Source organism: Sciurus carolinensis, chromosome 3, assembly GCF_902686445.1.
Source record: "Sciurus carolinensis chromosome 3, mSciCar1.2, whole genome shotgun sequence".
NCBI classification, from domain to species: domain Eukaryota; kingdom Metazoa; phylum Chordata; class Mammalia; order Rodentia; family Sciuridae; genus Sciurus; species Sciurus carolinensis.
The window spans coordinates 49,930,002-49,956,987 of record NC_062215.1 but is presented as its reverse complement, the minus strand read 5'-3'; the positions used below and the strand labels follow the sequence as shown (position 1 = coordinate 49,956,987).

Here is a 26,986-nt window from a genome sequence, read left to right as displayed (position 1 = left end):
AGAAGACAAGCTTGTGGTCAGACAGCACAGCAGAAGCCAAAGCCTCAAAGGCCGCTCCTAAGCTGCCCTCAACATTGCTCTGGGAAAGGTGACCCCTCCATCCAATCCTGTCTGCTGAACACCAGCCACTTCCCATCTGTTTGCAGCCCTGTGGAGGGAGGAGGCCCAGGGAGGAAACATCTGCGTACACAGAGGAGTGAAGTCACTAACCCAGTTGATTTTCCCTTTTGGCAGATCCTCTTCTGCCTGTTTTTTTCCAACTCATTGAGATGCAAAGCTCCATTCAAACAAGTGGGCCTGAAGGATTCCAGAGCCTTCTAGAAACCCATAGCCTCTATTCTGCGACAGGGATCACCAACACGAGGTATGCATGGGGGCTGGGGTGAGGACAGGGATAAAAACAGAAGACAGAGTCCTGTAAACCACTTGGTTGACCACAGACATCTATCCGTTTGCCCCCAAGTCCAGCTTCTCACCTCCAGCCAGGCATAGGGGAAAAAAAAAAAATCACCACACAACTTAACAGTCACTTAATGTTGGGCAAGTCGCTTCACCTCGATGAACCTCATCTGTTTTTCATTTCCACATACGAAAATGAAAAGACACCACCTAGTTCACAGAATTTTTATAAAGATTCAATAAGAGGGCAGATATGCTGGTAGATGCGTATTAGCTTCATTCCATGCCGTCCCATCCCTGTTGAGAAAAGCCATCAGCTGAGGTCACCGAGGCTGTCACTCAGGTCACATGGGCTTCCCCATCAGTCTGTGCAGAACGCTCCAGAATCACACCATCTGACCCTCTGATGCAGGCAGATCAGAGGAGCAAGAGGAAGGATGCATGAATGACAAAGCCAGAATTCAGAGAGCCACCAGAAGGGGCCAGCAACCCCGGGGACTGAAGAACACCACATCCATGGGGCTACGCCAGCCTCCAGAGCTGGCAGGCTGAAAGCAAGCCAGAGTGAGAGACAAACACGTCCCTGGACCAAGTGCTGCAGACCATGCTGCCCGAGACCCTGCTGGTGTTCACAGAGGGGCCTGCCCATAGCTTTACTTCAACTCTCCTGCCCCGGAAAAGGACACCTCAAGAGAGCACTCCCTTCCCTTACTCCAAGCTCCTAAAAAGGAGAGACACTGGATAATAAGAAGAGGGCTAGGTTTCCCTTTTTTCTCCTCAAAGTCAATTACATTGCCGGCATTTCACCACAAGATCTTATCTTTTGGTTGTTCTTATTGCCAAAGTACAATTTTTTTTGTGGACCAGGAATTTATTACAGAATAGCTGATTTGACCCTTGCAAAAACTCTGGGAGCCAGGCATGATGGTGCATGTATGTAATCCCAGGGACTCAGGAGGCTGAGGCAGAATTGCAAGATTGAGGCCAGCTTCATGGACTCAGCAAGACCTTGTCTCAAAATTTAAAATTTAAATAATAAATAAAAAGGGCTGGGGATATAGCTCAGTGGTACAGCATCCTTGGGTTTAATACCCAGTATGAGATGGGGACTGGGGGACCCTGGGAGGGAAGGACTTATTTCATTTTATAATTGTGCTACTTAGAACCTGGCATTCTGTCTCCACGATTAGTGCCAATTCCTCCTCACCCCAGGCTGCCCCCCGCCCACCATACCTGAGGTTCTACTGCAGTGTCTAGGAATCTTCTGTCCAAAGGCAAACACTCTAGGGAGGAAGTTACACGGGAAGCCACCACCAGCCAAACCCCTAATTATCAATCTGACACGGTAGAAGGTAACAGCTGGTTGTCAGCAGGGAGCCTCATTAACTGATGAGAGAGGTCCCACAGGGGAGAAATGGGTTGTTCAAGAGGGTGGGTACCAAAAAAAACATTTCCACAGCAAAGAGCTCCGACCAGCCCCCTGGGGTGGAACAGCGTCCTAGCAGGGTGTCTACTGAGCACCACACACTGAGAGGTTGCGAGCAGTTTTGTTCTGGGGGCTGGAAGAGCTGAGAGCTCCTGCAGGAAGTGCCTGCCCAGGGGCCAGAGGGTTAGGGGCTCCAATAATCAACTCAGGCTCAGGCGCCAGGGGCCTCCCTTCCAGCCTGAATGCTGGGAGACTGGGCTCAGCTCTCTGACACAGGAGACACACCTCACTCTGCCTAGTGGTCCAGGCTTTCTGGAGTCACCTGGGCACAAAGGGTGATGGCAGAGGGAGATCAGAAGGAACCAAATAGTAGACTTAAGCCCTGCCCATGTTTTTATCTACTTCACACTGTAAGGGGTCTTGGATACTTACATGCTATCAGACACCCCCAAATAACAAATGAATGAAATAAGCCAGGGGTACAAGATCTTCAATGACTTGGTTGGAGTCTGAAAAATAAGCATTTCCAGGGTCTTTGGTTCTCCAAGTAAATATGTTCGGAAAAGACTGGCTTTGTTGGCTCACACAGATGGTCCGCTAAAGTAATCAAAGCCTTCAGCAGGAGAGGCAGCTGGAGGAAGCCAAGTGGCTACCCATGAAACAGCAGTCTGAGTTACCACAGCTGGATTTGATATGGACATATGCGATTGGCTCTTGCCTACATGTTTTAAAGAATTGGTCTAGTATTTCTACCTAAGTTGGGCATGCAGTGGTGCACCCCTGTAATTCCAGCGACTCTGGAGTCTGAGGCAGGAGGTTTGCCAACCTGGACCACTTAGTGAGACCCTAAGCAACTCAGTGAGACCCTGGGATTCACTAAGAGGACTGGGGATGGGGCTCAGTGGTGGAACATCCATGGGTTCAATCTCCAGCACAACTGAAGGAGGCAGGGGAGAAGCTTTATAATTTTGCAAAAAAAAAAAAAAAAAAAAAATCCATCGAAAGACCCCCAATTCCTGAATGCAGGCCATCATTGACAAATTTGAGCAGACAACCCTCTTGTGATTTGGTTCCTTGTTTCCATGGGACAGCAGCCCAGTGGCCCTCTCTCTCCAGGGCAGCTGAAGGTACCAGCTTATTCAAGATTACAGTTGGAATATGTCCCCCAAAGTCCACAAGTGGAAAACTTAATCCCTAATGTCGTTCTTGAGAGGGGATTCAGTCAGAGCCCCGTGGATGGGTGAATGGTGTTATCAATGGGACTGGGATAGTCATTCCAAGAGTGGGCTTGTCATAAAGCAAGCCTGGCCCCTTGTGCTTACTGGTTCTTTTGTGTTCTTGCCTTTCTGCCTTCCACCATGGCAAGGAGGTCCTCAGGGGATTCTGGTGCCATGCTCAAACTTCCCAACCTCCAGAGCTATGATGCAAAAGAATTTTTTTTTCCCCTTTATAAACGACCCTGGGATATTTGGTTACAGAACACGAAATGGAGTAAGACATTCTTCAGTGTGTATCAGGGGAATCCATAGATGGAAGTGCTGCATATCCAAAAAGGCCTAAGGTTTGCTGAGATTCTATATGATGGGATGGTCCTCCTGCCTCTCAGGGTGCGCAGGGCGTGGAGGTGAGACCCTTCACTCCTGCTCTTTGGCTAGGGAGCCTTGCCTTTCTTCCCTTCTGGCTCTTAAAAGGACAGAAAATGACAAACACTGGCATTCTTTCCACAGTAGGTGTATCAGAACAGAGGTTCTCAAACTCCAACAAGGTAGAACTTCCCAAGGTAGAACACATACTGATGAGCCCCACCCTTAGGTTTCTGAATCTTAAAATTCTGTGTGGGTCCAATAATTTATATTTCTAATAAGTTCCCCAAAGATGCAGGTTTGGGTACCACATTTTGAGAACCACAGTTTTCAAGGAGAAAAGAAGGAAGGAAGAAAGTCTGTTCTGTTCTAAATCTACCTCTGAACTTAGAATATTAATCTTTAGGAAACTGATTCCTTTTAGAAAGGAATAAACTAATACTTTTTTGGAAATCATAGCCCTGCTACTTTCCTTCTTTCCATGGACATGGATGCAGGAAATTTTTCACTTTTTCCCTCTCCATAAGAAAAAGATTCCAAATGAAATGAAAAATGGAAACTATCCCACTACTGGTGTCAGGGCTGGCGATTAGCAGAGATGGGTGGGGACTGTGGCTAAGTGGAAAACTCACTACTCGTTATTGGCATATTGTGGCCAAGAGGAACAGTAGGCTGTGTTGCCAGAGCTCCTCACTTTTGCAAGAGAAGCTGGAAAGTTGGATTTTTAATGTGAAATATTATGATTTTAAGACATTGGCAACCAACTCAAAAATTTTTAAATAAAATCATGGGCAAGAAAACACAAATAAAACAACAACAACAAAAACAGTCTGCACTTATTTTACTCACTGAACACCAGCCTGCAACCATTGGATTTAACTGCTGTGTACCACCTGAAGAGGGAATTCCCTGGTTTTAAAGAATTAAATGCCATTTTCCTGGAGTATCGGTGAATGAGAAAGTTTACCCCATGTCATCCAGCTTTGGGGCCAGGACTTCTTACTGTCAACACCTGGTAGATGCATTTGGATGCTAGTTTCGGGGCTACCTGTGCACACTTTCCAGGAACTGCAAACTGTGGCCATCTGGCTCCCTCGCTGAGGTGTGCTCCCCCAGTCTGGACTTCACCTTCCTAGGAAGGGAAGCCCGGGACAAGGATTCTGGGGCAGAAGGGACCCTGGAAAGTTAGTCCACCTCAGTCACTGGTGAGAAAGTTCAGAAGGGCTCAGGAGCATGTGAGGAGGCAGAAACTGGTTAGGCAGGAGCAGTGGACCACCAGAAGGGGAAGGAGGCAGAGAAAGTGAAGGGGGTGGGGGAGCCTCACCTGGAGCAGGAACTTGGGATGGAGGAGACAGTGAGCCAGGTGAGACAGCCTGGGGGAGGACAAACACACGTCACAGACTAACAGTGAGATGGCACAGGTGCGGTAAGTAGGGATTCACATGGGAAGAAAGACTGAGCACCTAGAGGCTAGTACCCTGGGATCTGGTGGGAAGGAGGGTTAGATATTGGCCTCACAGGAAGTGTGAGGAATCTACAGATAAAAAAACTGAAGGGCCCAGGAGTAGGTGATCCGGGGCCACAGGGTGGTGTGGCAGTTGCTGCAAGAATCATAGACGTCCCCTCACACTACCCACAGGTTGCCAGCCTCTGACAGTCCCTGGCCCCTGGGAGAAGGGACTACTGCCTCCCCATCCCCAAAGCCCCAGCCTCCCAGCTGGTCCACTTGCCCCTGTTTGTGCTGCCATAGTAGCTTCTCAAAATGATGCTGCATCTGATTCCCCAGCCTCCTGCAAACCCTCCCTCTACTTTCTAAGGGACCAAGGTTTCCCTGGAAAGGAAATCAACAGCCATTTCCAGAGAAAGTTCGGGCTCATCCAAGGCCAGCTAGTTTTCAAACTTAAAAAAAAAAAAAAAATTTTTTTTTGAAAGTCTGATTCATGCTATAAAGCACATTTGACCTCAAGACCCAAAATTTACACAACACAAATGGTTCAGGTAATCAACACTGGTTCTTGCCACATGGGGTGTACTTGGACGTTGTTTTTCATGCTCTTTGATGCTGACTACATGCACTTTGTGGCTCAGGACTCAAGTTCCAATCTCCTTTTATAGGATCCTCTCCTTTGCCTCTAGTTCTATTAAAAAATCCTATAAAGGATTCCTTTATTATACTTTCCTTGACTCACCCAGGTAGAAGGGCATTCTTCCAATTCTGAATCTCCCAGCCCCCGTGGACCATGTACCACTCAAAGGCACTTAGATTATAATCACTTTTCTGACTTCAAGAACAGGGCCCAAGCCTTTGGATCCAACACACTTAAAATACTTGCTGAATGTCTGATGTTATAGAAGAAGATGGCCAAATGTGATATTCCAATGATGATACAATTGTACGGCATTCACACCTCACAAAGAGACCCAGTCTGAAGAGAACCCTAGCTCACTCAGCATCCTCTGATGGTGGTATCACCCTCTCCCCCAGACGCAGGAGAACAGAGCCATGGCTTGACACTTATGGGATGCTTCATAGTTAGCAAATCATGCTGCCATCAGACACATGATGCCCCATGATGACCCGCACACTGTCCTTGATAGGTTCACGATGGTTGTGAACTGCCTTGCACCAATGCTGGAGTAAGGCATTTAGCACACTTCATGGTTTGGCAGGGAAGTCAAGCCTCAGAAAAGTTGACAAAATTTCCACACAGGTAGAAAGTATCCGAATCCACACAAATCCAAGTTCTCTAGACTTGAACTTCCATGCTTTTTCCAGAAACCTTCTGGGTCTCGTTACATAATCTCATGTTCATTACATTCCCCCAACTCTCGACACCAGAGAGGAACCTCTCCCAGTGCACTTCCTGTTTGCATCTCCTTTAACTGAGGTGTAAGCCCCCACTCCCCCAACCTCACAGCAGAATATGCACAAACATGACACCTGCGAGTAAGCCGGAAGATCCTGTGGACCTCCTGGTTCCCAATCCTTCACTCTCCCTGAGTGGCTGTATGACATAAGGCAGATTATGTCACCTCTCTGGGGTTCTGACTCTCCTGGAGCCTGAGAGAGCTGCATCTACTGATTCCTAAAGACTTTTCCAGGCTTCTTCTGAGAACTATACCATATCCTTCGGAGTCATTTGGTCCCTACAGGGACTGGTCACACTAAGGAATTAAGAAAAAGCAAATCCGAAGTGAAGATCTGAAACAATAAATGGAAGTAAGTCCAAGGAAATCAGGAACAATTCACTGGGCGCATCTTAGACATTCCCTGGCCCAAGTTGCTTTCTGTTCTTTGCAGAACCCTGGGTCATCATGCTACACAGACTCTGCAGGCATACAGGGGAGACATGTGGAGGAAACAGAAGAGTCACCTGAGTCCCTCCGAAGCACAGCCAAACCCTAGCCCAGCACCGGGCTATCCGAAGAAGACTTCTCCATCCACAGGAGTGCCTGGTCACTTTGTGCTCAACCTGCTCTGATTAGCTTTGAGCATCTGTACCAAAGATAACCAGCCCTGTCCTGGGCTCTCACTCACCTCAGCCCTGCAGTCTGTCCTCATGCAAAGCTGACACGCTGGTCATTTTCTGCCACTGTCTCCACATCCCCTGCTTCCCAGTGGCATCGGCTAATTCACTGTGCAAAGCAGCATTTATATATAGAAAGTTGCAACCACGCAGGTTAGCATTAAAATAGAGACTTTACGTTGCCGTGGCAACCAAACAAATGATATTCAAAATGAAAGAGAAGTATTCTGCAATTGGAAAAGCATGTCCACAGCCTTCCAGGACAGCTGGGCCCCTTCCCCTGAGGGTGGGTGGGAAGGCCTCCAGAGGAGGACTTCGTCCTGATGAATCGCCTCCTCCCCATTAAGTCACCGGCTCTGGTTCCAGCTGCGGACACCATCCCCTGCACAAGCTCCTTCCTAAAGCCAGCTCCTGCCTGGGGTGGACCCAAGGCCAAGGCAATTAAAGGAGTGTGATGATCCTGACTAGGTATATCAATTTGCAAAAGTTCTACTCTTTAAGTACCACAGCAGGGCAGTCTGTGGCCCTGGTGACATTACTAAGAATGAAACAAAGGTAGCCTTCTGTCACTGCCTGCAGTAAGCAAAGAGTCAAGAGGCCACTGGTCAGCTGAGTAACATTTAGCAGGCTATTTAACCTCTCTGAGCCTGAGGCTTACAATAAGTAGGTGTGGGGGTGGGGAGAAGCAGTCTAGTACCTTCCGCCTCTATGACAGTAGAAAGCACGTCTTTTCCTCCATCACTTCCTCTGTTTAATGTTCCTCTTGGACACTGCTGAATCCCCCTGCACCCCACCCCAGTACAGCATAGAAGCTACTGGTTCCCAGGTCCAGCATAGGGAATCACTGTCACTTCTGTTCAGTACAAAACATCAAAGGATCCTAGTCATCCAGGAGCCACCAAGAGTCCTGGACAACTCTGAGCCTTTCTGAGGCTCGTGTACACATTTTGACATCACGTGGCATCTAGAGTGACTTAAATAAAAAGGACCAACAATACCAAGTTCCAGCAAGGATCTGGAACAACTGGAACTCTTCCTTACATATGACGGGTGGGAAAGCAAAAGGGCCCAGCTGCTCCATCTTACTCCACACACACCATATGACCAGTCATCCCATTACTAGGTATCTACTCAAAAGAAAAGACAACAGAGGTCTGCCTAAAGACTTAGGGGTGAGTCTTCAGAGCAGGGGCTATAGTATTTATTTATTTGGTACTGGGGTTTAAACCCAGGGGTGCTTTACCTCTGAGCTATACCCCAAGTTCTTTCTATTTATTTATTTTTTATTTTGAGACAGGGCCTTGTTAAATTGCTGAGGTTGGCCTCAAACTTGAGATCCTCCTGCCTGAAACTCCTAAATCACTTGGATTACAGGCATGCACCACCAGGCCTGGCTATAGTTTGGATTTTACATGCCCCTCAAAGGTCCATGTGTTAGGGGCTTGGTCCCTAGCCCAAGGTGCTACTGAGAGGCGTTAAGAAGTCCTCTGGTCATTGGGGGTGTGTCCTTGAAGGAGATGGTGGTACCCCAGTCCCCCTCCCCCTCCACCTTTTCTTGCACACCAATTTTGAGGTGAGCATCTTTGCTCCACTACTTACTCCTGGCCATGATGTGCTACTTTACCACAAAACCAAAAGCAATGGGGCCAACCATGACCGAAACTTCCAAAACTGTGAACCAAAATAAAGCTTTCCTCTCTTTGGTTGACTATCTCACTCAGACATTTGTTCTAGTGAGGGAAAACTGATCAACACAGTAGCTTGAGTCATAATGATCCCCAACCAGAAACCATTCAAAGATGATCAATAGGGAATAATGAGCCCACCATGGAATACCATACAGTGGAACACTAATTTGCAATAATTTGCAAACTACTGATACATGCAACCACTTGAATTCATCTCAAAAGTACAATATAGTGAGAAGCCAATCTCTGAAGGTTGCAGACTGTATGATTCCAATTCTAAGACAAAATCAGAAAGACAAAACCAGAGGTTATGCACCAGGGGTTTGGGTGGAGAAGGGTGTGAATGCAAAGCAATAACATAAGGGAAGTTTTGGGGTGATGGAACTTCTGCATCCTGCTGCGGGGGTGGCTACACGAATCTATATATGTGATAAAATTCATAGAACTGTATGCCAAAAACAGTCAACGTTACTGTATGACAACTGAAGAAATAAATGTTACTTTCACTTTGGAGAAAAAAAAATAACCACAGATGATGATACTTACAAGAATATTCAGTTCAAACCAGGGGTCCTCATACCAAAACAGCTAAGTCTTGAGAACTATTTGCTATTACTATCATTTTCAATTGTAAAGATTCTTGTCTTCTTCTAGACCAGTGGTTCTCAAAGTGTGGTCCTTGGACCATCACTGCAGCATCACCTGGGAATTTGTTAGAAAGTACAGACTCTGGGGCCCCACTCGGACCACCTCCTGAGCCAGAAACTCCAGAGGTGGAGCCTAGCAATCTGGGTTTGCACAAGCCTTCCAGAGGAGCAATTCAAATGCATGCTGAAGTTTGGGAATCCCTCACATGGATATGCCAATTAGACTAACCCATCATGGAATAATCTGGCCCACATCCTATTAATGTCAAAAAACTGAATCTTTCTCTATATCCTACTTGCTCACAGCCTTCTCCTTGTCTGCATCTCCTCCGCCCCCACCCCAGCATTTAGTCTGCTGCAAATATGATAGGCAGGGAGAAGCCAAAAGTCACAGTTCCATCTGACTGTCCTGAGACATCTTGAAATATAAGTACCCGTGCCCTAAGCTGAGGACCACAGGGGACCTCTGGCTGTGCAAATCTACCATGGATTCTGCAAACTCCTCTCCCATCTGACCCACCTGGTCTCATAAGCCAGGACCAGGATTCACTCTACCAGTCCACTGCCCTCTCTCAACTTCTGGGACAGTTCTCAAATCACATGTGAACCTCAAGGCTGTCCCCTGAACCCTCAAGAGCACAACTTCCTACCTTCCCCAAAACAACAACTTCAAAGACACTCCGCATGGTGGCTGGCTCCGAAGCCACACAGAGATGACGGATTACAAGGAAGAAATCAGAACCAGATGGATTTCACATTCAGCAAAATAAACAGAATTACAGCATCAGGGTTGGGCTCCAGAAACTAGGGAGCTGTGTATTTGGCCCAGAGCCCAGGCCTGGTGGCCCCCAGCTCGGGTTGGGTTCCCCTGTCCGCTCTTCTGCTCCCATGACTCCCACAAACAGTGCCCGGGGCGACTGGCCTGTTGTCTATCCTTCTTTGCCAAGGTCTCAGCTAGCAATCCTGCTGTGGCTGACATTTTAGTGTTTTATGGAGTTTTTTATATTCTCTTTTATGGTGCAGTTGAAGATAGTTCAGCTTCTTTTCTACTTTCATCCAAAGATGTACAAGCACCGACAGGAATACTGCATTGTTAATGATAGAGTGACAGTTCCAGGAGCCTCTGGGGGGAACTGGGGCAGGGGGACAGCCACGGCACCCACCCTCCTTCCCACCCTGGGCTCCTTCCTCCCAGAGCGAGCCCAGCTGGGTGTCCCGGCTTCCACCTCGTTCTCATCGGCAAACACAGAAGACTCCTCTGTTTCTAGGGAAACAAGATGGCGCTCTGCGTAGCCAGTGTTTCTGAACCAAGGGTGATTTTGCCTCCCAGGACGTGTTTAGCAATATTTGGAGATGTTTACTGTTGTCACAGTAAGGGTGGGAGAGGTAGGCTTAGTTCCCTACAGCTGCTAGAACAAACTTAGTGTCTTAGAACAACATACATGTATCCTGAGTTTTCTGTGGTTCACAAGTGGGTTTCTCTGGGTGAAGATAAAGGTGTTGGCAGGGCTGCCTTCTTTCCGGCAGCTATGAGGGAAGAATCTGTTCCCATGTCTTTTCCAGCTTCCAAAGGTTGCCCCATTCCTTGGCCCAAGGCCCCTTCCTCCATCTTTGAGGCCAACAATGGCAGGTGAGGGCCTCTTTTCACTGCTCTCTCTCTGGTTCTCCCACTTTCACCTCTGTCTTCCACTTATAAGGACCATCCACATGATCCAGGATAATTTCTCCATCTCAAAGTCAGCTGTTTTGCAGCCTTAAGTCCATCTTCAACTTGAATTCTCCTTGGCCTATAACCCAACACACACTCAGATACACAGTTTCCAAAGATTAGGACATGGACATCTTTTGGAGGAAGGAGTTATTATGGTGCCTCCCACAGGAGGCCACAGGCATCTAGTGAACAGCGGACAGGGATGCTGCTCAACACCCTGCCATGCACAGGGCCACTCACCCACAGGCAAGAATGATCTAGCCCAAAATGTCAATAGTGCCCAGGCTGAGAAGCCATGGTACAGACTAACACTGACAATCTAAAACTTGAAAAATGTATAAAATGTACCTTGCCAATAGGAGTCACAGGGATGCAGTGGACATAGATCATTTAAATCTCTCTACATGAATAACTTCACACAGCATAGCTAATTCTGCTTTGCTGGTGGGTTGCTTTGTGGTCACTGAAATCCCCGACACTAGCTGGCTGGAGCAGCCCGTGTTCCATTCCCTCTCTTCCTTTCTTCTCTCCCTCAGAAATGCTGAGCCACCAGTAAGCTGATGCTAATTCCTAATGACCCTGCAGATCTGTCCCCTCCCCAAATGCCCTCTGGCACCCCAGGATGCTGTGGGCAACCAGAGGAGTCCTTCACTCTTTGGGTGAGGCCTTTAGTACACAGAGCAGCCTGGGGAAGGGCAGAGGTGCTCAGGAGGCCCTGTTCCCCTGTGCAGACACAGGGGGAGGGGACACAGAAAGGACAGACCCCCTCAAAATTAATTTAAAAAACATTAACAGTTTTTTAGGAGTTGTGAAATCTTATAAGAGACTCACGCGGTCTTTATTCATATGGATAAAAGCAGTATAGGTCAAATCTTAATGATTAAGAAGCAATTTGAGGACTGGAGTTGTGGCTCAGTGGTAGAGCACTTGCCTGGCATGTGTGAGGCCCTGGGTTTGATCCTCAGCACCACATATAAATGAATAATTGAAATAAAAGATCCATTGACAACTAAAAAATATATAAAAAAGAAGCAATTTGACTGCTTTTTATTATTGACAATTATAGCATACTTCATTAAAGTTATTTTTATATATGGTTTACAATTAAAAGATAAAAAAAAGTCTATCATCATCCTACCTCTTTTCCTAATAATTCCAACAAGAGTCCAGGGATTCAGCCCCAGATGACTGACTTGGGTCATATGTCCATTCTGGTCCACTCTGGCCAGGGGGATTGGATGCACTAACTGGCCAGGCTGGAATCAGGTTTTCTCTGCAGCAAAGGCAAACCCTTCCTGTGCTCTTTGCCTCACTTGCTGGCTGGGTTTCCTACAGTGGATCAAGAAGGCACACAGCAGAAGTGTGGCTTGTTAGGTTTCATAGGGTTTCCCCTAAAGAACAGTCAGGCAGGGCTCCCTTCACTTCCATAAAACAATGGCGTGTGTGTGTGTGTGTGTGTGTGTGTGTGTGTGTGTGTGTGTAAACCCTATACCCCAGGACAGCCCCCTGCACTTGGCACAGTGAAGCACTCATTTAACTTCTCTGTTGCAATCGGTCAGCATTTCGGCTAAAGCCACCATCTCTGCTCCAAAGCACAGAAGCAATGGATCTAGGCAGTCGAGACACAATGTCTGAGATCGCCTGAGACTTGGGATAGGCTGTGACAAGACATCTGCTATAGGAGCACTGGGCACTTGTTCATTTATCCAACAAATACTTGCTACATGCCCACGAGTATGTGCCGAACATTCTTCTGGACCCTGATACCTCAGAGGTAAGGGCTTTGCCCACAGGCAGTGTCAGTGCGACTCAGGAATGATTATAAGGCCTTGCTCTAGACATTGATGTACATTAGCTCATTTAATATCCACCTCAACGTCTGAGCAGGTAACCTGAAACCATGCAGGTTGTGTTTTACGGAGGGCGAAACTGCGGCTGATAGGTTTGTCACTTGCCCCAGGACTATGCACACATTTAAAGCTAGGCAGGGCAGCACTGGCATTGGACCAAGTGGTCTTGAGGCTTTGTCAGACTGAGGATCCTTCCAAGGTCATGCTGTTAACAAGGCATGACAACTGAGGCTGACCCTTGCATGTGCAGCTCTGGAACCCCTCTGCTCCTCTCCTCTTATTTGTTCACCACAGTAGCTTCCTGGCCACCATCTAGCACTGCTCAACAGCTTGTCGGCCTCCCTGACCGAGTGCCTCCTTCAGGACTCCAGGCCCAGGGCTCTCACTTGAAAGGGGCAGTGAAGGGGCAAAGGAAGCACTTCCCCCCAATCCGGCCACAGCAGTTCCTTTGTAGCCTCAATGCCCCCAGTGAGTCACCTCCCCACCTCTGAAGACAGCAGCCAAAAAGAGCCCCATTGTAGCAGGATTGCTTGCCCCCACTTCCCTTTCCCATTTCCCAAACCAGCCCTCCCCAGACCGAACATAAGTCATGTAAATGCCAAAAGAAGTTGAAAGATGCTTTGAGAGCAGGATTTTCAAATGTAAGGTCCCAGTGGCAGTGGCAACAGCTGCTACTCTAGCTTCTCAGCTCTATCCCTCCATCCTCTGCCTCCTGGGGCCTCCTGAATCAGTTTCTTTCTCTCCCGGGCTCCCCAACACGTAGGGCTGAGACTATGTGCTTCATACTTGGGACCCCTGTGTCAGAGTCTGGGACCAAGGGGAAACTGCTCAGCATGATCTTGCATTTCCAAACATACCCTGGATAAAATCTGGTGGCCCATAAACCAGTGTGGGTTCCAAAGGCATCTTTTCAGCCTCTGAAACCACCAGGCCCAAAGCAATTGGTAGCACCCATAAGCTTGCTTGCCTGGCCAGCCACTGTCCATACCCCTGCTTCTGCTCAGACTAAACTTTCCTTTGGAAACTACCTTTCCCCATTCTCAATGCCCAGTTTATGGGGACAAGTGACTCCAACCTGGCCAATTAGCACATCTAATCCCCCAGTCAGAATGGGTCAGGATGGGTATATGATCCAAGTCAGTCATCTGAGGATGGATCCCTGGACTCTTGTTGGAATTATTAGCGAAAAGAGGTAGGATGATGATAGACCATAAGCTGAAGATGCTAACTGATGGTCACCTGCACCTCTCCTAAGAAACCTCATTAAGAATGGAACCAATGCAGAAGAAAATGGAGTGGTGAGAAAGAGAGGGAAGCAGGAAAAGAGAACCGACTGCAGGATATCGACTAAGCCCCTTGATCAACTCATGCCTGAAGTTGAGATGTCTAGGAATGTTTGTTATACCAATCCAGAAACTCCACTTTATTTTGAAGCTATTTTGAATGGTATTTCCATAATATCTAACAGAAAGAATCTTGTCTAATGTTCCCTTGGTAAGGGCCAAGGTATTATAGGAATAGTGACACTCAAAGCTAAAAGGACACAAAGCAGGGAGAATTTAAAGCTTTGGTTCCTTTCTTCAGTCTATAGGGGCAAGACCATCTCCCAAAGACGTACATTTCTAAATCCCTCCTTTGGCAGCTACAACAAATCACCACAAGCTTGACATTTGGTGTCTTAAAGCAACAAAACTATATTCTATCACAGTCCTGAAGGACAGATGTCTGAAATCAGCATCAGCAGGACTGTGCTCCCTCTAGATGTTCTCAGGGAAAATCCAGTTCTTGCTTCTCCTGCTCTTGGTGGCTGCTGGCATTCCTGGGCTTGTGGGTGTATTCCTCTACTCTGACTCCTCATCCATGTGGAGTCTAGTCTCCCTGGGCCTCCCTCTCATTGGGTCACTTGTGAATGCATTTGGGGCTTGCCCACATAATCCAGGATGATCTCCTCAAGATCTGTAACTACTTACATCTGCAAAGACCCCTTTCCAAATAAAGAATATTTCCCAGTTCTAGAGATTAGGAGATGGACAAGCCCTTATCAGCTGCTTCCCTATCAGGCCAAGTCAGCCCATCCTCTCTTTGCAGCTGTACATGAGACGTGCCACTGTTAACACGCTCAGCTCTGACCACAACCCAAAGGTTGTGCGAGCCACATGGAAGGACTTTGTCAGGACATGCACACGCTACAGAGCAGAAATGGCTCTGGGCAAAGACAGTGACCAAAACTGGACTCCCAGGCTTCCCCTGTGGTCTGCAGACCAGGCTCAGCAAGCAAAGCAGTAAACAGGGTTTCCCTCAAAGAATCAAGGTTTCCATAACCCTCGAGGCACCAAGGTGACCCCTTCAGGTGGTATCCAAGAGGATGCAAGTGGGCTGAGGTTTGTGTTATAAACAGTTTCCTATTTACTTCAAGATCTATTAGGAAAACAAACAAACATGCAACTAGTACATAAAGTCTATAATGTAACTATTATAGTTTCAAGGCACCCTGGCAGCCATGATCAACTTTGGTTGTCAGGCTCACTGAATTTGGGAGGGGACCATTTATAGATCACCAAGACCTCACAAGGTAGTGGTGAAGACAATGAATTTGGGAACCAGACTGCTTGGGTTCAAATCCAGGCACTCCCTGGGCAAGTCACTTGATCTTTTTGGACAGTGTTTAGCATAGGCAATTCCCATGAAAATGGAACTAGTAACAACATTATTATTATTAATACCTCTGGTAAGGATTAAATGAGTTAATCTACACCAAGCATTTTAAATTGGTCGGCCCTTGCTGCTTCTTCCAACCCCACATTCTGCTTCCATCCTGAACAGGATGCTCTCATGAGATAGGGTGGGACCAAGCCCCCAGTCACATCAGCTGAGTCTCCTCTACCTCCCATTTCAGTCCAACCTCCTTCACTCCCTCAGGCCCATGAGCAAGAGCCCCACTTTTCTGAGCTTACCCCAGTCCCAGTGTCTCTCATCCCCACTGGCTAGAGGAGAGTCCCAGCAGAAGATTGGTGGCACCATGGCTGAATAACCTACCTGATGATCCACACAGGTCACACATCCCCAGCCTTAAGCCAGGAATGTCTTCTAATGTTACCCTTGGAGCAAGACAGTCCCTTTAGAAATATAGCCTGGATGATCTGGATACACTGCTGGCCCTGGCTCAGGGTGTACATGACCAGAGATCATAAACCATCTCCTGGAAGACTGAGCAGAGATCAAGTGACAAGCAGCTTCCTTAACTGAGTCAGATCCCTTGGAAGAAAGCTGATGTCCACATTCCTTAATTTTGACACCAACCACCAAGGTGTGGTCACTGTTACATGTTGTAAAGAACCAGGGTGTGATGCCTCTAATATTATCAGTGCCAAACCAAGGGTCCTTATCCTGGTCACTTGTAAAAACAAATAATTTGGTGTTGTACTCGGTCCTTCAGAGATTTAGCATGAATGACAGAGTTAAGCCCTATACTTAACAACAAAACAAAACAAAACAACAACCCAACACTTTTCCCCAAACCTTCCCCATTCCCAAGGGCATTTTACACTTGAGTTACAACCCCAGTCCTTTTTATTTTTTACTTTGAGACAGGGTTTCACTAAGTTGCTGAGACTGGTGTCAAGATTGCGATCCTCCTACCTCAGTCTCCCAAGTCGCTGGGATTACAGGTGTATGCCACTATGCCTGACACTCTCCCCAACTCTTTCAAAGTTGTTTTGTAAAAAGTACAGTGACATAACACCAGCACCCCAAAAAGGTAGCTCCCCACATGCTCTCAACAGGAAGGCTCTTTCCAGGAGCAACGTCAACCCCATAATGCCCTTTTCCTCCAACTCTAAGAGACCTATATCTGGATGGAGCTCTGATCTTCTTCCCAGAGCTAAAGACAGAGAAAAGCTACGTTGGGGGTACCTGAGACCATACTCCCAAGTTTGATGATAGGCTAGAAGAACTCACAGAATTCATCATTATGTTTGTTCTCCAGGTTAGGATTTATTTCAGCCAGAGGATTCGAAGCAAAATCAGTGAAGGGACATGGAGCCTTGGGCAAGGTCCTGAGTAAGTCTGGTACAAGTCCCAAGAATCCTCACCTAGTCAAGTCCTCTCCCAGGGCAGTCACATAAGCCCGCCTTCCTTAATTCCTCCAACAGTGAGTGGTGACAACATGCATGACATGTAATCTGTCAGGGAAACTCAGGTGAGACTCGGTGTCCAGGGTTTTTGCTGGGGGCTGATCACAGGCATCTCCTGCCCAGCATGTAGCCAAATTGCAGGTTTCCAGCAGAAACCATATCATGTAGATGAACAGGTCAGAGAAGAGCTACACTTATCATTCACAGAATGATAGAATAGTGGAAATTCTTCCTAAAATCAACTTCCCAGACACCAGCTGGGGGGCAACACCACAAGGAAGCCCTTCTACAGAGAGCAGGGTCCAACCAGCTATGAACATTGGCTATAGAATGTTCTTCAGAAGGGAATCTCCCCTGCTGGCTGGCCCCTCCAGTGGCAGAATCCTGACACCAAATCCAGCCTGTGCCAAGCATGTGTGAGTCCATGAACACTGGCTTCTGAATTCAATATTTCATGTCGATGAACACTGAATATAGTAACAAGTGCCACTGATGATGACTCTGTGCCAGGCACTGGGCCAAGCATTTGACACTCAGGCAGTTCACATATTAATATTAATGTTTTACAACAGAGTCAGCCACAGCTTGAAGACATGAAATGACTTGCCCAAGGTCATGCTGCTAATGGGTTTGAACTCTGGTCCATTTGGCCCTCCAACCAGAGACCTTTAACTCCCATATCCACTGTCTCTTGGGAAGCTATCTTTCATTGAGCCCCATATAATTTGCAGTATAATCTCATCCTATTGTTTTTGCTTACTAATATTTTTAGTTGACTCCGTAGTTTTCTTTAAAAAGTGATTGAACCAAAAAATTTATATTCACCTCCAAAAGAAAAACCATTTGCCAGAAATTGACAGTAGCCCTCAAAATAATCACAATGAAAACCAAGCAAGGATATTCAATCCTGGCTGGATATTGTTTCCTGCTAAGACTTTCTTTCACCCAGTACCACCTGGAACTTTGTCCCCATCATAATCATAAGCAGAGAAAGAAATAAAACAGGAATACTTTCCCTTGATGTGACTCATTGGTACTGAGCATCTTGCCTGGAGACCATCTAAGTCCATCCTGGCAAGCACCTGGGGAAACGCCATCTATACCACAGGCACTGTCCACCTGCCTGTCAGGCTCCCTAGTCCCAGCAGGGCCTCCCAGCTTCCCGAGCATTCAACCTCTCCACCCTCAACCAGAGACTTGCTCTCGCTCCTTCTTCCCCCATTCACTCTTACTCGTTCTCCAACTTTGGAGGCTACTAAGCCCCAGGAGTCATGCCACCACCCACCACCAGCCAGGGGCAGATATACCAGCCTCCTTGATTGCTCCCAGCCTGGCTTCCTGCTCTCTCTTCATTCCTACTTTCTGCTTCCATTTCTGTAAAAATTAGGGACTAAATCTTAGATCCTCACTTCCCCATCCTGACCCCATACTATCTTCCTGCCTGGCATTAGGAACACCTTCCAGTTCAGTCATGAACTCTAAGAAATAACCTAAGCAGGTTAGAGGGTCCTACTTGGAAGCCATCAGTGGACTTTCCCAGACACCAAGTCAGCAGTCACTGAAGAACTCCAAGCAGCATAGGCTATGGATGTGACCCAGAGTTTAATGAAGCAAACAGACCTGGCCTGGAGTACTGGCTCCACCACCTCCTTGGCCAAGTGAATTCCCACATCTGAGAAATAAGACCAAAAATAATACAATCACACAGGGCTATTGTGGGATAATGTGGATCACCCAGGGCCTGTGCCCAGTAAACATTATTTTTAAGAGCTGGGCTCTGAGCTGGAACCAAGAACAGGAAATGGGGTGAAAGTGGAGAAAGCACTCACATGTTGCAGAGAATGACCAGCAACATGGAACCCAGTCCAGCTGAAGTCAGGCAGGTGAGAGCTTACCCTGCAGACCAGAGCCTACATACTGGACCATGGGCTGAATCTAGCTCTCTTGCTTTGCTTGGCCTGCAGAACTTTAGAAAAATATTACCAACATACATAAAACCAGTTAGTTCCCCTGAAAACATAAAGATTTCAATCATCTCTTGAAAATCAGTAAGGCCATACTGAAGTTGCTGCAGGCGGGATGAGGAGAAATGCTGCCACCTTCTTCAGCCTTTACTGCTCTGGTTTGCTACCCTCGCTGCCCAGGAGAATCACTCAGGAAGACTCACACTAAGCCTGGGTCTTGGGAAGAAATGGAGACCAGCTGCTTTTAAACCTTGCAAAGTAATTCTAATGTGCACCAGTAGGACAGTACAGATGTCTGCTTACCAGGCTACTCCTGCCTCACTCAGCACTGTCACCTGCCTGGCCCAGGTCCTACCCAGCCCTCAGCTTGTTCAGTAGAGGTTCAGGAATTAGGAAAGGCTGGGACCCCACAACACAAAGCCAGCATAAGACCCCTGCCAGCAGCCCCTGCTTTAACTATTGTCCATTCCACGACATCTGTGCTAGAGGGAATGCAGAATAGGCTCCATGTCCGTGACCCACTTCCACGCCTTCTCCCAAGGATGTGTAAAGGTCAAGGCTTCCCACGTCCATGAGTACCCATGGAGGAGAATCAGGACAGGCTTCCCTGAACCAAGGCCTAGAGAGAACTCTGAAAGACATTCAAGTTTCAGGTTTTGCAGCTGTGTCCAAGGTTCTTCTGGCTTAAATATGCTTTCTGTAAAACCCTGCAACCAAACCACAGCCTTACAAACCCCACGTTCCATCATTTCCTGAAAGAATGATCTTTCTGTCCACAAACCTTCCCCACCCTGCAGGAGTCAATACTGATGCAAGGTAAAGAGCAGAAGGGACCACTTGCCAGCACCATTTCCTAGACATGACATGACAGCAGAGAGAGCAGGGAGAGAGGCCTGGGGTGTGGGGTTCAGGAAAGGACTGTCCCACATGGTCTATCTGGCCCTAGGACGGTGCATTAGTGGCTTATCTGCAATAGGGGGAATTCCCACTGGTTTTGTGCCATTTCTGTAAAGACTGGGAACTAAGAAGAAATAAGAAAGTGAGTGTCATCATTCTCTGGCTCATGTCATCATTCCAAATGTACACACTGAGGCTGCCTCTGTCTTGCCCAGGGCAGGCAGTTAATGCAAATGGGAAAGATGGCCCTCTTGCCTAGGGGGACCAGAGTGACAGCAAGGTAAAGGCTAGCTAGCTGGAATAAGACAAGGAAATGGGATTTTGATGGCAAAGATAAAGTGTGAAGGGGCTAGAGAACAGTGAAAAGTGACATGAGAATCGCAGAGATGAGGGCTTCCCAGGATGTGACATGTCCCAACAGGCTATGTGGCTCAGCCCGAGAAACAGGAAAAGGAGGGAGAGCGTGATCAGTATGCAGGTACCTCACTGAGCTAATTCCACCCCAGGGGCTGGGGCAGAGCTGGAGACAGCCTGTTCCACGATTCACAGTTTGAGGTCAAGGAGACAGTGTAGGGCTAGATCCTAACAATCCTGGAAGAGGTGTGATTTGAGCTCATTCTCCATTCTGTCATCCGCAAGCACCTGGGAGAGTCTCAGCATAGTCACTTGCACCGGCTTGCTATTAAAGCACGGTCTACAGAATGGCCAACACTCAGCTTATGAACACAGCATCCAGACTCCTCCTTCATCAGACTACATTCTAACCTCAGCCCCTCTAACCTCAGCCTCAGGTGAACTGTCACACACTCATCTTTGAGAAGCACTAATTTCAAGCTATTAGGGATGCAAGGGAATCTCTAGGTACTTCCAGGCACTGATCAAGTACATAATGGCAATACAGATAGTTCAGGGACTTAGAGGCAGTTCCAGTGGAGGCATCTCACACTGACCTTTTCCCCAGTTGAATTCAAGACTGCAATGACTTCCTCCATTCCCTAACTCACTGACCAACCAATGCAATCTCAGATTAAAATGCTTCCCTGTAGTCCTGGCAGAATAACACGTCAAGAATTATTTGCTTATCAGATCATTTATTTATCTGCTTATCTTGCTATTAAAACACATACTGAGCACCTATGATATGTCAGGCACTGAGAATATACAATGAACTCTTTCTGGTAAGAGAAAGCAAACATAATCATGCTGCTGTGTGGTAGATGTGTGCAGTGTGAGGGGAAAATTGGGGTACAGAGATCATGTGGGTGTCCTTGGATGGATGCTACCAAAAGGTCACCCTAAGAACACGCTTTCTCCTTTTTAGGCTTTTCTCTGCATTTTCTGCTCTCTCCGATTTTGTTTCTATTGGATTGATTGCTATTTCTGTATTCCCATTTCCTCTGACAAACTGGGCATTTGTAGAGTCCATTTATATGACTTAGGTGGTTACATTGACATTGTTAACACGGACTTCAAGCGGAAAGTTAATCAATAGCTCTTTTCTCCTTTTGAATAATACAAAATCCCAGGATGCCTTGCCTTCGATCTCTTCTCTCCACCTTCTAGGTGTTGGTAGCATGAATCAGCTAGACATGCTATTTTTGTACAAGTCCTAGAGCTACTTGGTTATTTGTTTTCTTTTACAACTTAGAAAAATTTCCCAGAAAAAAATAGCAATTTTCAAATTGACTCAAGAGGAAATAGAAAACCTGCATAGATCTATAATCTTCAAAGGAATTGATCCAGCAGTCAAAAAATCTACCTTGAGAAACTGTAATGGCTTTATGTGGTTTTACTGATTAGTTTTCTTAAATCTTTAATAAAAAGATAACATTTGAACTATGTAATCCACAAATCAAGAGGAAAACACTCAGTTCCTTTTATAATACCCTGATAGCACTTCAAAGAAGAACAATATAGAAAGAAAGGATTTTAAAAGCCTGCCTCCTAACCTCCCTAACCTCACTTAGGGTATAAATGTAAAAAAAAAATTGAAACATGCATTAGCAAATCCTGGAAATGCAGAAATGTTAAAACATCAGAAAACTCACTGAACCAAGAGAACAGTACCTGGGTGTGGTGGTACATGCCTATAATCCTAGCAACTTGGGAGGCTGAGACAGGAAGTTTGTAAGCTCAAGGCCAGCCTCAGCAACTTGGTGAGGCCCTAAGCAACTTAACGAGACTCTGTCTCAAAATAAAAAAAAAAAATAAAATAAAAATGGCTGGGGATGTAGCTCAATGACAAAGTCCCTCAGGTTCAATCCCCAGTACTAATAAACAAACAAATAAATGCAAGGAAAAAAATACTGGATAATCTATATGCAGAATAAACACATGACAAAACTCAACATGCATGTGTGGTTAAAACTTCTTGCCAACTGGGATAAGAAAGAAGTTTTCTTGGTCAAGCAAATCATAATTACCAAAAATTAAAATAAAATTCACACTTACTGGAAAACATGGCAGATTATTTTGTTAAAGTCAGGAATAAGACAAGGCTATTCACCACTACCACCAGTTTCTTCTCAATACTGGACTCATGATCCCACAATAAAAATAAATAATATGTTGATTGTGAAGGGAGACACAGCTGACGACCTCACACAATACAACCGTCTACTCCCCAAATCCAAAAGATTCTGAAAACCACCAGACACTTCAGGGTCTATTTATAAAAACTACCAGCATTCTGATGTACCAGCAACAATTGGAAAATACAACACTTAGGGTTAAAATGAATTGAAAACAGATTGTTTACCTCCATGCTCTCCTGAACCCAAATAAAAATGATTGGAAACAAATTAGGTAAAAAGCCACAAAGGGACAAAAAAATGATATAAGAGTGGACAAAAAATGAGACACATTAACAAAATTTTGGACAACAGAAAACAAATGCGCAAATGGTGGTGACTTAGCATACAGGAGAAGACCGAAACCTATATGCCTCCTGAGGGAGATAGAAAAAAGAAATACGTCCATGTATAACGTAGAACTTCAAAAAGGCCAGGAAGGCTCACAGACACAAAGTTTCAAGGTGGAGGTTTAAAAAGGAGGTGAGAGTCAGGTGCTGTGGTGTACACCTGTAATACCAGCAACTTGGGAGGTTGAGGCAGGAGGATCACAGTCAAGACCAGCCTTAGCTGCTTAGCAAGATCCTAAGCAACTTAGTGAGACTCTGTCTCAAAATAAAAAGTTAAAAGGACTTGGGATGTGGCACAGTGGTTGAGTGTCCTAGGGTTCAATCTCTAGGACCAGAAAAAAAAATGTGAGAAAAGATCCTCCTAGATCCCTTGCTACCTGTGTCAGTCAAGTGGCTTCCCATATCCAGATGGCAGGAAATGTCCTAGAGGACAGGTGACAAGTGTATTGACAACAGAGCTATTAGGCAAATGTTCATACATCTGGTTAAGATCAGATCCACTTTCTTTTCAGGAAGTTATTAAAGGATGTGCTCCAACAAAACACGGAAGAAAACCAAGAAAGAGGAAGAGGTGTTACCCAAGTACTAGACAAAAAGTAGAAGAGAAGCCAAGAAAATAGGATGATGGTGAAGGAAGATCTCAAGATGTGAACTGTTCAGACCAGAGCAAACACTCTTTTATCATGTTGAAAACAGACCTGATAGATTATGTCATGAGTTGACAGTATGTGGGGAAATTTTTTAAAGTCTAATGAAAAATCTGGGAGAAGAATTGCTTCAAGGGACAGAAGAAAATCAAGCAAATAAAACACAATTGCACTGGGTGTGGTGGTACACAGCTGTAATCCCAGTGGCTCAGGAGGCAGGAGGATCACAAGTTTGAGGCCAGCCTCAGCAACTTAGTGAGACCCTGCCTCAAGATAAAAAATAGAAAGGGCTGGGTATGTGGCTCAGTAGTAAAGTGCCCCTGGGTTCAATCCCCAGGGAAGAAAGGGAAGGAAGGAAAGAAGGAAGGAAGGAAGGAAGGAAGGAAGGAAGGAAGGAAGGAAGGAAGGAAGGAAGGAAGATAGATTACCAAGGACACTTTTCTCCCCAATTTCATCTTAAAATGTAGTGCCATTTCAACAAAAATCACAAGAGCTGATTCTAGAATTCACCAGAAATTCACCAGGAACATCCCTGACAATTTTGAGGAAGAACAAGGATTTATTCCATGAGATAGTAAGGATCCTTATAAAGTTATAATAATTGGAATAGTGAGCAATGGACATACAAATAAACCAGTAAAAAAGATCAAGCCTAGAAACAGATCACACACTTACAGGAACACATGACTGGTGGCCTTCAAATCAGTGAGGAAGGGCTGGGGGTGCAGGGCAGCAGCAGAGTGGAGTGCCGGGTCTGTGTTCATCCCCAGCGCCCCACATTCCAAAAAGAAATTAGTGAAGAGAGGATAAATTTAATAAATAAAATAACAATGGGGTGACAGGCTACTCAATTAGAAAAAGAATATGAATACAATTATAGCCAACAGTAAAAGGAAATTACAGAGGGGTCAAAGATCTAATTGTCACTGGGTGTGGTGGTGCATACCTAAAATCCCAGAATTACAAGTTTGAGACCAATCTGAGCATCTTAGTGAGACCCTGTCTCAAAATAAAAAATTTTAAAAGGACTGGGATGCAGCTCAGTGGTAGAGTGCTTGCCTAGCACGCATGAGGGCCTGGGTTCCATCCCCAATACTGGGGGTTGGGGGGAATCTAATTGTCACATATAAAACTTCAAAGCTTAAAATAACAAAATTTTAGACTATCTTATGACCTGGGCATAAGAAAATATTTCTTAAGGCATAAAAAGCAAAAAACATGAAGCAATACAAGTTTGATAAGACTACAATGGAAAAACTACTGCATGACAAAATGCAACAGTAAAAAAATGAAAAGATAAACAATGATTTAAAGATAGCAAGAAACATGAGCAGAGCAGGCACAGAAAACTCACAAGAGAGGAAATCCAAATGGGAAAATCAACAGGAAAATATACAGGAACTTGCTAGTAATAAGAAAATGCAAATGAAGTTTCAACCCAAGGTGCTCAGATGGCAAAAATAAGAAGTCTAATGTGTTTGGCAAAGCAAATGGAAATTCTGATACTTGGTGGGTGGCAGCATATATATATTTGCAAAAGCTCCATGAAACAATTTGGCACTAGTTGACAAAGTCCAGATGTACATATACAGATGGGGATATGCTCTTTCTAGGTATCTAGTGCCAGGGACACCCACAGGTTACATAAGGAGATAGGCATAGGATGCACATTGCAGCACCTGCCAATAGGGATAACTGAGGCACACGCTCATGCTAGAAATCTGTGCAACAGTTAGATGAACTAGGTCTACGTGTATCGACTTGGATGAACCTCGAAAACATAACGTGTGAAAAAAAGCAAATTGCCAAAGGATAAATGCAATATGGCACATTTCGTGGCAGCTTCAAAGCACACATTACTCAATACTATTTTGAATACATACATGCTAATAAAAATTCAAAACATGTCATGGAAAATGCATACCAACCACAGAACAGTGGTTACCTCCAGGGAGGGAAGGAGAAAAGGGAATAGAATTGGAGGAACACACAAGGATGTTTAATGCCAAGCGATGTATTATTTCTGACTGATATTTGGCAAATGCTAATACTTGTCGAATCCAGAACAGCGATAAGCACGTGAAAAATGTTCAATATCATCAATCTTCAGGAAAGTACACGATAAAAGCACAATGAGAAACGACCACATACTCACAAGAAGGGAAAAAAAATAACGTTAGAGAGAAGGGGAACAATCGAAAGCTCATATCTTGCTGTATGTGACGAGGGAACTGAAGTCACCACTTCAGAAAATCACTTTCATTATCTCTTATATACTTACCATATGATCCAGTGATTTCCTTCTGAGGTATTTTTACCAGAGGAATGAAAACATGTCGGAAAGACTTATACACAAATATTCACAGCAGATTTGTTCAGAATAGCTCAATATTGGAAACAAACCAAAAGTCCATCAATTGACAAAGAGATATGCAAATTGGAGTGAATTCAACTAATGGAATTCTACTTAGCATTAGGAAGAAATGAACCGCTGGTACAAACATGTGGATGGATCCCAAACATTATCTTGTTTAAAAGAAGCTAGGTTCAGGAGTATACACTGCATGCCCCATTTCTATGAAATTCTAGAACAGCAAAATTCATCTATAGGATGGAGATCAGATCAGAGGTGACCCTGGAAGACAAGTGGGAACAGAAGAGAGACAATGATTATAAAGCGGCAAGAGAGAACTTTCTGGGGAGATGTCCTATTTTGTCAGTCTTTCCTAGTCATGGGCTCCACATCTGTGGATTCAACAGACCAAGGATCAAAAATACTCAGGGAAAAAAACTGCATCAGTACTGAACATGTACAGACGTTCTTCCTAGTCATTATTGTCTAAACAATACTGTATAACAACTACAGCATTTATATTGTGGGAGATTTTAAAAGTAATTTAGGGATGATTTAAAAATATCCTGGAGAATGCAAATACTACATCCCAGGGTGAAGTGGATCCAATCCCCTGTGGATTCCAAGGGCTGACTGTACATTGATTGACAAGAGTGGTCATCACCAAGGTGATGATTTCTGTCAAGTCATTCACCTTGACATTTTAATTTTATGATAAATACGAGCTCAGTAAAATTGATTTTTTAAAAAGTGACAGTTAACATTTGTTATCTCTGTAACTTTCTGTAAATGTAAATATTTTATTAAAAAATAAATGGTCTCTAAAAATATTAGTTATTACATGCCTAATTGGGGGATGGGAAGTTTTGGGGGGAGAATGAAAAATTAAGGCAGCTAAATGTTAATTCCTATTTCTTCCCAGTGGAAGAGGTTTTTTGTTTTTTTTGTTTTTTTAAATATATTGAAGAACTAGAGTAGATGGGTCCTTTAAGATCATCTCAAATCTCTTGCTTTCAGAAAGGAAGCCTAAAGTGAGATTTGTTCAAGATGGTTGCAGTGGATATTAGTGGTTTAAGTTCCAAGTCTCCTTTCACTGTATTTTAATGGAACTTCACTTCTTTTTGGGAAATTCTCTCTCCTGCCTCTGGGCACTTTCTCTGTGGGGCTAGTAATCTAGGTATCAGTTCTCTTTTGACAAACCCAAAGGGTTACGTAGGGTCCATTCTTTCCCAGGGCTCAGT

At 45.3% G+C, this 26,986-nt stretch overlaps 1 protein-coding gene across 10 annotated transcripts in view; it reads right to left on the bottom strand.

Annotated features, from left to right (window-relative positions):
* Nucleotides 1–26,986, bottom strand: part of Gas7 (growth arrest specific 7) — a 234,159-nt gene that overhangs the window by 117,567 nt on the left and 89,606 nt on the right. Inside the window, exon 1 of one of the 10 annotated variants that reach the window (XM_047543654.1) lies at nt 6,947–7,065. The exons of 8 other annotated variants lie outside the window; for them this stretch is intronic. Coding sequence is in view for 1 of the 2 variants with exons in the window: in XM_047543648.1 (XP_047399604.1) it covers nt 6,947–6,970 (24 nt within the window). In the remaining variant the exon portion in view is untranslated. Of the gene's footprint in view, nt 1–6,946; nt 7,066–26,986 lie in introns of those variants that run through there. One more of the 10 variants, XM_047543648.1, reaches the window with a different exon arrangement.